The sequence below is a fragment of the Otolemur garnettii genome, unplaced genomic scaffold (assembly GCF_000181295.1).
Source record: "Otolemur garnettii isolate 467f Iridium unplaced genomic scaffold, OtoGar3 scaffold00053, whole genome shotgun sequence".
Classification (NCBI taxonomy): domain Eukaryota; kingdom Metazoa; phylum Chordata; class Mammalia; order Primates; family Galagidae; genus Otolemur; species Otolemur garnettii.
Genome location: NW_003852448.1, coordinates 6,804,944 through 6,816,016, shown reverse-complemented (window position 1 = coordinate 6,816,016; position 11,073 = coordinate 6,804,944). Strand labels below are relative to the sequence as shown.

General features: G+C 34.5%; 1 protein-coding gene across 6 annotated transcripts in view; it reads right to left on the bottom strand.

Moving 5' to 3' along the window:
• The window catches only part of KMT2C (lysine methyltransferase 2C), a 218,552-nt gene that overhangs the window by 59,277 nt on the left and 148,202 nt on the right, over nt 1-11,073 (bottom strand). For all 6 annotated transcript variants that reach the window (XM_023514453.1, XM_023514454.1, XM_023514457.1 and 3 more), the window contains 5 exons: nt 6,463-6,643; nt 3,131-3,235; nt 1,679-1,807; nt 1,467-1,499; nt 1,250-1,369 (listed from right to left, as the gene is read on the bottom strand). In XM_023514453.1, coding sequence (XP_023370221.1) covers nt 1,250-1,369; nt 1,467-1,499; nt 1,679-1,807; nt 3,131-3,235; nt 6,463-6,643 — 568 coding nt within the window. The remainder of the gene's footprint in view (nt 1-1,249; nt 1,370-1,466; nt 1,500-1,678; nt 1,808-3,130; nt 3,236-6,462; nt 6,644-11,073) is intronic.

The window sequence follows — 11,073 nt, the reverse complement described above, 5'->3', positions numbered from 1 at the left end:
TGCCACGGCACTCTGCCCAGGGGGACAGCTTGAGGCTCTGTCTCAAAAAAAAAAAAAAGAAAAAGAAAAAGAAAAAGACATGAAGGCTATTTTAGCCAGTTGGAGCAAAGTGTATTTCAAATTGTATACAGAAACAGTATACTGTACCCCATGATAGTATTAATGTACACTGCTATGATTTAATAATAATAAGAAAAAAAGGATATGGGAACAATTAAGGCAAGAAGCAATTATAATGAATGTTTACTCAATGTAAATCATATTTTGAGTCTAGAAAAACTCAAGGTAAATTTATGTGTAGAGGCTAAATGGGTGGAAACGCAAATATTTCAATTATGTGAATTACGGAATTCTTTATGTATAAACAAAATTGGTAGTAAAAACAAATTATTTGCACATTTCTGCGCTCACTCAAAAAATATGCACCATCATAGAACTCACCTACATCACTCCATCTCCTATCTACTCCAGGCTATCAGATTTCAGCTCTCCAGAACAAGAGAGAAATTAAAGTCTTAAACCTTTTTTACAAGGCAACTAATTATAAGTAGATAGAAGAAAATTGATCAAACAACTCAGGGAAATTTTCACAAGACTGCATAAGAATTTCAGAGTATCTACAAAGGGAGAAAGGTTACTGATTTACTCCTAAAGTATAACTGAACATACTTTGTGGCAGGGTGTACAACAAGAAGCAAGACACACGTGACTCAACCATTAGTGAGCTCAAAATCTAAAGTGAAGATCTGAATTATCCCAATAGTTATTTGCATTTGTGTCACATGCCAAAAATGACTAAGCATGGAGGTAGCCCGAAGACAGTGACTGGCTAACCTCTGAAGAAATAACAAAACTGAGATCAGGCTAACGAATGCGAGGCAGCCAGCTAAGGGTGGGGTATAGTTCTCCCAACAGGTAAATCCCCGTGTGGGAAATGTCTAGAGCAGAAGTAAGCTGAGACTGGGGAAGGAAGGGGGTAGGCACTGTCATATCCTCCCTGCTGCCAATGAATAAGCGAAAGAATTCTGGACATGAGGTCAATCAAAGACTCACAGAGATTTCACGACATATGACATATGACTAAAGTTACTATTTTTCTATCATCACAAAAGAGGATTTTATTTTATGTAGTTTGAGTAGGTGGTTACTTGGGAGTAGGGCAAAAGTCACTTGAGTATGTGTACAACCATGTACATATATACACACAGTAACCACATGTAGAACCACAGTTTTGAAAGTCACAATATACCTTGACTGTGTAATGGCAATAGCTGTGCTTGGGGGCCAGGCTGCGGTAATGGGGCTGGCTGAGTAGTCACAGGACTAAGTACAGCCGTAAATAAGTCTTCAACATCCTTTCCTCCAAGCTCTATAAAATAAAGCAGGAATAGTAATAAGAACAAAAGACTACTGTTGTCACAATACAATGAATGCCATTTCATAAACCAAAAAATCATGATAAATACCTGGAATTTTATATAACTTTCCAAGAATTGCTCCTAGAATAAAATAAATAAAAACATTAACTGTGAGTTCAATATATTAACACAAAATAGTATTTAATTGGCATAGAAATTATTAGAACAGAAGTTAAATTATAAATAAGCATGCAGAAATCTTTGAAAATCATATTTACTCATGTCTTTTAGAAAGCCTAGATGTAGGGCAAATATTTTACCATCTGTGACCATTTTGTCTAGTTCAGGACTGAGGATTCCATCTAGTTGCTCTTCACTTAATGGTCGTAAACTCTGACTGACACTTGGTTGAGGCAAAGAGGAAGGATCATCAGCAACAGGACCAATATCTACAAGAGTAAGGTAAATAAACTGAAAAGTGAATTCTGAATACTCGTACAAAATGTAACAGTATCATTTATCTGCGTTAAAATATAACATTATTATTAAAATAAAGACATGAAGTCTGTGATTATGGATTAATCAGAACTCTTATCAATTTGGGTGGTCGATCAAGTGAAAATTTGGCATAATATATTTCTAAACTTAAGTGCAACTTAAAGTTATATTTTAATAAAGAAAGATAAATACATTTCTTGAGAAACAAAAGAACATGTGATGTTAATTTGCCAATTTCTGCAAAAATAACCTCATATTAAGATAGGAATCTATGACAAATCAATATAAAAATATTTGCTTTAACTTAGAAAACAGTGGTATCAAATGTACACTTCAATTATATGCGGTGTATGAAATAGGAGGAATAAGTTTCATATAAATAATTTAAAAGCTCTAAAATTCTCAATGTTAAAAAAGGTTATTCTTCATAAATAACTTCAATTATAGGTTATATATTTAAAATATTTTGCAGTCACATTCTGAATGTACAGATTATAACATCATAACATGCTTTACTGCATATATGACACAAGAAGAGGTGATCTATCATCTACTTTTTCCATGCTTTTTCATTATTAATATTAAATATTCAGTCTCCTCTTATTTGATCTTATATTAGAAACTAACTGTAATGTCTTGCTAATATAAATTAGATACCAACAAAAATAAAACCATTCATTAAAACCTACTGAGAATGTCATCCAAAGCACAGCTACACTATGCTTTAGCCACACACATAAAGGGGGAAAGGAAAGTATGGATTAGTGACAAATCTGCACTACTAATACGCATGCACCTACAGGTTGGTTCAGCTGAAATCACTATAAAAAAGACTACTTCTAGTCACCATTCATCCATTACTCAGAGTCTTACCAAATGGGAAAGGTGAGCTCTCAACCTGGAAAGTGCATAAATCAAGACCTACAAGACCCAAACCAAATAAAATGGATGATTACCACAGGAGCAGGAAGTGAGGGAAAAGGCAAAAGAAAAAAAAAAAAGTAGAAACAAGATACAGCACACCTTAAGGCAACATGCCTTAAATTTGATGCAATTAGACAACAGAAATTAACTAACTTGCTATATCCCCTCCTAAGCAGGAAAGCTGAAGTAGATCAAGTAAAATGTTGACTTCTTTGACAAAGCCAAAAACAAAAAGGAAACCAAAACAATTTCAGTTACTGAGAAACAGACAAAACCAAACTTGTTCCACACACATACACTTCTCACTCAGACCATAAAACAAAGACTAGATAAACAGTATTCATGTATACCTGAATGATCAACTGACTTTGCTAAGTCATCCGAAATTATTCCAAGAATGTCATCATCTGTGTTTAGAACTTCAGAAATATCAGCTAATGGGTCATCAGTGGTACCTAAACATAGTCCGAATATTGAATGAAAAAAATGTATTATTACATCTACTACGGATTTTTCATAGCAGACGCACACTAATATTTTGAATGACAAAAATTTGTTAAAACTTTAGACTACTTGGTTTTGTGACTAATAAACTAAGACAAAATGAAATTTGTAATAAAGACCAATATGCAATAAAAGTGAAACAGAATGAACGCTGTTAAGAAATGAAGCAAAAAAAAGAAATCACTAAGAAAGTGGCATCTCTAAAAATCTGGAAAATAAAACACAGTAGGAAAAGTTAATAAAGTATAAAAGATAAAACCATAACTGTTTGGAAATTCTTTATAAAGCATAAGCCAGGTACCAGGTAGTTACTCTTTGCTTTTCATATTGATCACTTATTTTCTCACTTATTAAAAAAAAAAAAATCAGTGCCCATAGAACTGGGCCTATAATTATGTATCTGACATTGTTCTCATCACTGTAACAAAGCAGTGGTTAAAACAAACTGCATGCCCTCACAGGATACACTTTCTCACAGGGAATTAGATAATAAACATCACTGTGTTATTTACAAAAGGAATTAAAATAAGCTACGGGATGCTACATTAGATAAATGGTAAAGGAAAAGGCTTACAAAGACATGACTGAGCATAAATCTAAGTGAAACGAGGGAGCAATAAACACAAAGATGGAGACAACTCTCCAAACTAAGCAAGCCCTTAGGGTAGGACAAGTTTGCCAACACAGGAAGCCAGAGTGAAAGAGTGGTGGGAATACAAGAGGCAGCTAGGGCAATCATATGTATAGTTTTCCAGATCACAGCCAAGACCAGGCACTATTCTAAAATCTGGAAAGGCTTGAAGATAGGAGATGATATGATTGTGCAGACCAGAGATGTGAGGGCTCGGGGGTGAAGAAGTGGGTGGCTAGCAGTACTAGAAGCTCGGACCCTTCAGAAGGGTACTGAGTCTAAGTAAAGAACCAGCTGGATTTGGGATGTATTTTGAAGGCAAGACGGAAGGATGTATTTTGAATGGGTAAGATATAGAGTGTGAGACAATGAAAAGTCAAGTAGGACACTTAAGAGGTTTGGGTTAATAAAGCAGGAAAAAGCTGAACTCATTTAGGCTACTTTCATAATTATATTAGGCACTACACTAAAGAACATTGAAAATTTTAATCCATCGTAAGTGCATTTTTACTTAAAACTGGTGGCAAGAGGCATAAATGTAACAGCCCAGATCAAATACCTCTGTGAAACACAGGCTTGGTTCCATTACATACTTCTCAAATAGAATTCAAACACAGGAACATCACAGTAAGTTTCATGTGCCCATTCAGAACATTTTTAGAGAAATAAAATTATTTCAGTAATGTATTCTTCAGATAATAGTGTATTTGAAAGAAAAATTCTGGATAATTCTTTCAGGGGTCATATAATGGTTTTCTGTTTGTCATAGAGTAATGAAACTCTACTATACAAATTATAACCAACTTTCTTAAAACATTGTTCAAATATTTTGGCCCTGCCTAAACCTAAAGTAAAGCATTTTGACCTCTTATCAACATAAATTCATCTAATGGACTATATTTAATTAAATGTTAAAAAAAGAAAAAAAAAGAGAAGTCTTTACTATTTGACTTTTTATTATAAAGGCAAAAGAGTGGTTCAACATTTAATTTAGGTTTTGAAACAGGAGTATTTTTCTAGTCCTATAAGTTTTGGCCTTATTGTATTCTCTTTTGGCAGTTTTGTGGAAAAAAAGGTCCTAAAAGTTTTGACCTTATTGTAAAACCATTCTCTTCTTGGCAGTTTTGTGGAAAAAACAAATAAGGAAAAAAGAAATAAAAATAACTTCTAACAATGTCTTTCCTGTCACAGTATGACCTCTATCCAATTTCAGTCCTTTTCCTTGTAAAACTCAAGTCCAAATAACTGAGTTTTTAAATGGCTAGTAGTAAGATTTGTAAGGTATATATTACAGTAAATAGTATTTTAACAATGTATTAACATAGCTAAAAGCAAGTAATTACTTAAATCAACAGAATTTAAGCTTTAAAAATCTAGTAAGGCTGAACACACAAGATGCACGACCTCACTGTGACAGGGAGGGAGACTGGACATACACATGAGTACAAGGAGGGTAAGACTGCCTCTAATTATTTTAAGAAGCCAAAATAAAAAATACAAGTCTATTTCAAACAAGGATAATGACAAATTAAAGAAGCTGTTAACTACTCAATATAAAAAGGCATTTTTCCAGTGGAGGATTGGACTAAAATTGTTTTTTCAAAATGAGTTCACAAGATTAGTTGGATAACACATGTCATCAATCAATGGCAAAAAGGAAGCTTGTCAGAAGAACATTAATTTAGAAGTGATGGTATCTAAAAAAACTTAAAAAAAAAAGAAAAAGAAGTGATAGTACCATAAAAACCTAGAAGTGGAGAAAAACCATGGTCATAGGTTACATATCCAACTACTTAAACATCTAGGGCTCTGTTTAGGTTAATAGCATATTACTTTATAAATATATCAAGTTCTTATACCTTTTCCTGACATTATTATTTCCCACATGCATTATTACATCTAAGACAATGACTATTAACTAGGGGCAAATTTGCCAGCCAAAAAACATTTATTTGCCAATATATGGAGACATTTTTTAACCACCATAACATCATGAAGCCAGAGATGCTGTAAACATCCTGCAATGCACCAGATAGCCTCCCTCCCACAACAAAGAATTAACTACTGGCCCAACAGTGAGAAACCACGTCTAGGGTAATATATTTCACTGTATTAACCTGGTCTGCCAGCAAGTTCCCAACTACAGCATTCTTTTTGATTACTCTCTATTTTCTATTTCCTCAGGCTCTGTAGTTAATAAAAAATAATAAATAAATAAATAATCTCCCTTATCTAAGTTGAAGCATACTTTTTTTTTTTTGGGTAATTCACACCAATGGCCAAATTATACCCCTTTTTACTGCTGAGGAAAGTATAAACCAAAAATTTTCCTTCAAAACTCTTGATTTGATGATAGTCACACAAGTAAATCAGTTTCCCAAATCTTATGGATTAAAATACACCAAAATCGTTGCATTTACTAAATGTATGCTATGCTACATTGATTTTAAAATGCAGATAAGGCCAAAAGAAAGCATTTCAAAGGTTTAACAGAAAGGAAGGTGAATTTCATTTGATGTAAGGAAAATATCTAATTATTCCACATACCTTGAGTTCCAGGTTTTGGTGGTGCTGAGGACGAACTAAGTAGGGGATCTAAGGAAGAATCCAAGAAGCCTGCATTCCTACTTGTTTTATATGAAAGCTGAGCTGTATCTTCTGAGAGATTATCTAAACTCAGCTTGTTTTGCCTACTTGTATCCAGAAGATCTTTTCCAAAGAAAGCTTCCTAAAGATAAGCACATATAAAAATGGTTATTCTAAAGACAACTGATCATTCTGCCAACATTTTTGATGAGGAAACAGAACACATTTATATTTAACAATGCAGAAATTGAATATAGAAAGATCTTATAGATTTTTTAAAACAGAATCTTTTTTTTATTTTTTGAGACAGTCTCATTATGTCGCCCTCAGTAGAGTGCTATGACATCACAGCTCACAACAACCTCAAACTCTGGATTCTCTCGCCTCAGCCGCCCAAGTCGCTTGGGACTACAGGCGCCCACCACAACACCCAGCTATTTTCTTATTGCAGTTGTCATTGTTAGTTTAGCTGGCTTGGACCGGGCTCGAACCCGCCAGGCTTGGTGCATGTGGCTGGCGCTGTAACTTCGGCCTTGGGTGCTGAGCCTAAATCTTTTTTAAAAGTTAAGATTTTTTTCATAGTCTGACTAGAGACAAAATTACACAAATAAAACCAAACAATTATGTCAAATGTGTTTCTGGCAACAGCAGTGTAATTTAATTTCAGGAGATTAAGCTACAATTAAATTTAAAAGCTGGTAGATTTACATATATAACTATTTGTACCTCAATTTATAAGCAAAACTAAAGCTTCATGAATAATATTAATATTTCTAAATTATTTGCAGACGACAGCACAACACTTTGATCTATACCTTTAATATTTACATATTTTAGGAAGATTTTATAATGCGTATTGATTCATATAACACTCACACTATAAATGTGAGAGAGGTTTAATATAGTCAGTTTTACCCATACGGTGCACTCAACATTCATGGCTGTAAAAGGTTTTGGCTTTTTATTTATTAATTCATATTCACATTTTTACATTTCAACATGCTTTTCTAGAAAGCAAAAGTGTTTTAAGCCTGGCTCCTTGGAGCTCCAGGATCTATAATATCAAGAAAACACAAAGGACAAAAGGATGCATTCAGGATCTCTTTTGCCTGATTCAACCCAGCAACTCTGGTTTAGTATATTTTCTATGATGTAGTCTGGAAATAGGATCCTTTATAGGAGACAATTTTGCAGTAGCCATCAACAGTTAACTCTTGCCAAACATAAACACACAAAAAAGTTGACTACGGTATTTTTTTATAATACGAAAAACAATGAAAACAGCCTTAACAGTCACCAATATGCACCAGACTAAGTAAATTATAGACTCTCACACTATAAAATATAATTCAGCAATGTTTTTACAGTATGTACAGCTACGTTATCAAAGGAAAGCCTTAAAATATTAGTATTTCTAGATTATTTGCAGAGGACAACACAACACTTTGATCTATACCTTTAATATTTACATATTTCAGGAAGATTTTATAATCTTCTGTATAGACAGATACAGATACTAATATATTTAGATAATATACTTATTTTACTTTTAGTAAAATAATTACTAAAAGTAGTAGAATGCATACAGTAAATCATAAAATACAAACTGAGACAATTATAAGTAGGCAAAAAAAAAAAAAAAAGAAAGAAAGAAAGAAAAAGTTCTAAAAAGGTAAATAGCAAAATAGCAGTGCTAACTTTTGAAAAGAGATTGAGGGTATATGAAGTCTGCTAGAGGTGATAACATATCTGATTTGAAATATCCATATTTTAAATGAACACACTGCTTCTCTATGAAAAGGAAAAACCCACAAAGTTAAGATCACTGGGTAGAAAATGGCTCATTTCTTATACCCAGTAATGCTTTTATCTTTAACAAATCTTGCATGCTAGAAAACATCTTAGAAGTTTAGAGATCATTTATTTAATGCCTTCGGTATAAGTGTAAGAAATCTGAGCTCAGGGTGGCGCCTCTGGCTCAGTGCGTAGTGCACTGGCCCCATATACCAAGGGTGGCAGGTTCAAACCCGGCCCTGGCCAAATTATAACCAAAAAGTAGTCAGGCGTTGTGGCAGGCACCTATAGTCCCAGCTACTCAGGAGGCTGAGGCAAGACAACTGCTTAAGCCCAGGAGTTGGAGGTTGCTGTGAGCTGTGTGACATCACAGCACTCTACCAAGGGCAACAAAGTGAGACTCTGTCTCTACAAAAAAAGAAAAAATCTGAGCTGACCACCAGCAAGTGGTGACCAATCTGACTCATGATGACTTTATTAGTGTTTATCAAAAACTGTCACATTCTCATTAATTTAGCAGTTTCACTCCCTGTAGTTAACATAAAGGAGTGGTGTCACACATGGGTTCTGGCTTGATGCTGTTAAGCCTCTCCAAGAACCAGACACAGTGCACCACTTACAGGGGCTGCTAAAGTCACCTGGTATTAACAGACTGTATATTTCTAATGGGTGGATTTTACAAGTTATAATTTATCTGGACACTGTGATCAATAAATGAAAACTGGAATGTGTGCTAGTGAATTCCTAGGTTTTTGTCATTATGTGTTTTCCCCCATTAACAGGAAAAAAAAACCAAAAACACATAACTATCACAAGGTGCCCAGGAAACAGCACCATTACAAAAGCTTCCCTTCCATTAAACTTAAAAAAAAAAAAAAAGTGGATGTTACTAACACATACCAAAGGGAACAATCTAATTCAGTAGATTAAGATCACAACATAAATTAGAAAATCAGATCTAATACTTTTAAAGGCTCTTTTGCCAAAGTATTAAGTAGTTAGTTTTCATACACTCAAACTCCTAAAGAAAGTTTCCTAAGTACAGATTATACCTACAGAAGGACCACTGGGAGCAGAGCAGGTCGTCATCTCAATACTCCCAGACAGGACTATGAAGAAGGGAAGTGAAGGGAGAGGAGATGAACTAATAAGATGAAATACAAATACTCCAAACTAAAAATGGGTCTATTTCCTCAAGGATAAAAGAATATTTGAAGGGAATAAGGAGACAATAAAACATCTTCTAAAGATATATAAAAGTAAGGAACAAGATACTTCAACATATTCTTACAAAATCTCTGAACATTTCTGTGAGGCACCACAAATTTACAGATGAGAAAACTGCAACACAAAGATGTTAAGTTTTTTTTTTTTTTTTTGAGACAGAGCCTCAAGCTGTCCCCCTGGGCAGAGTGCCGTGGCATTACAGCTCACAGCAACCTCCAGCTCCTGGGCTCAAGCGAGTCTCCTGCCTCCGCCTCCCAAGTAGCTGGGACCACAGGCGCCCGCCACAACGCCCGGCTATTTTTTGGTTGCAGCCGTCATTGTTGTTTGGCGGGTCCGGGCTGGGGATTCAAACCCACCACCTTAGGTGTACGTGGCTGGCGCCTTAGCCGGTTGAGCTATAGGCGTCGAGCCAAGATGTTAAGTTTTAGAACAAACTCGTACAGCTGATAGTAAAGTGGTATTTAAACACAGGACTCTCCCACTTTAAAGGCTGAACACAAACACTGTCATTAAGATTTTAGTATTCTAATGACTGAAAAAAAATCGAGGAAGTTGTATATTAATTGACAGGAAATATATAAAACTAATTATGCCAGTAATAGCTAACTGGGAAATTAAGGTAAAAAATAAATACAACTCAAGCAATGAAGAGTTCTCTGTGTAGACCACAGTTCTCTATAAGAGGTGGATCAAATGAATAGCCATACAAACTGAAGTTAGGACAGCCACTTAATGATATAGTCTGTTCCAGTTCAATTATCACACTGAAGAAATAGAGGCAAGGAAGGATGAACAACATGCATAAGAATCTAAAATTAGGTATTGGTAAAGCAAGATGTTTAATTACAGTCTACATCCCTAATACAAGGATGTTTCTAATATAATCACATGGCCTTAAACCAGTGGTTCTCAACCTTCCTAATAATGCCTGGAACACCAATACGGTTCTGTGGGTCACAACCCACAGGTTCAGAACCAGTGCCTTAAACTCTTCCATGATATAATGTTTACAGGATGAACTAGAAATAATTCTCTTTTTTTGGTAATCTACATCTACTAAAAATAATTTCTCCATACTGCAAGATATTTTTCTGATGTACAATTTATAAAACCAAAAGAATACTGCTTAAATCTTTGGCTTGTAAGGCCTCTAAAAGCAGTTAAGTAATTATTAAAGCTGTAATTTTGGTTGCTAAAACCCATCTTTATTCAATGAATATGAAAGAAAAATTTCAGTAAGACTTGGGTGGAGGGCATATACAGACGTGAACAGTTTGTAAGACTAAGTTTTTCCTACCCCAAAGTGTCCATGATAGATAGGTCCTATCAATCAGACATGAAGAACAAATTTATAAAGAAATGTATGAGAAGTATCAAGGCACACAAAAAGTTAACTGTTAAATTTTGTGGGTCCCTGGAAGGCAAAAATGGCATTACCAATAACTAAATGAAAACAAAACAAGTAAAACATTAACAAGAACATTTTTAAAAACAATGCATTACATTTCCTAAATTAACAAAATATATAAAATAATGTAAAGTAAACATTAC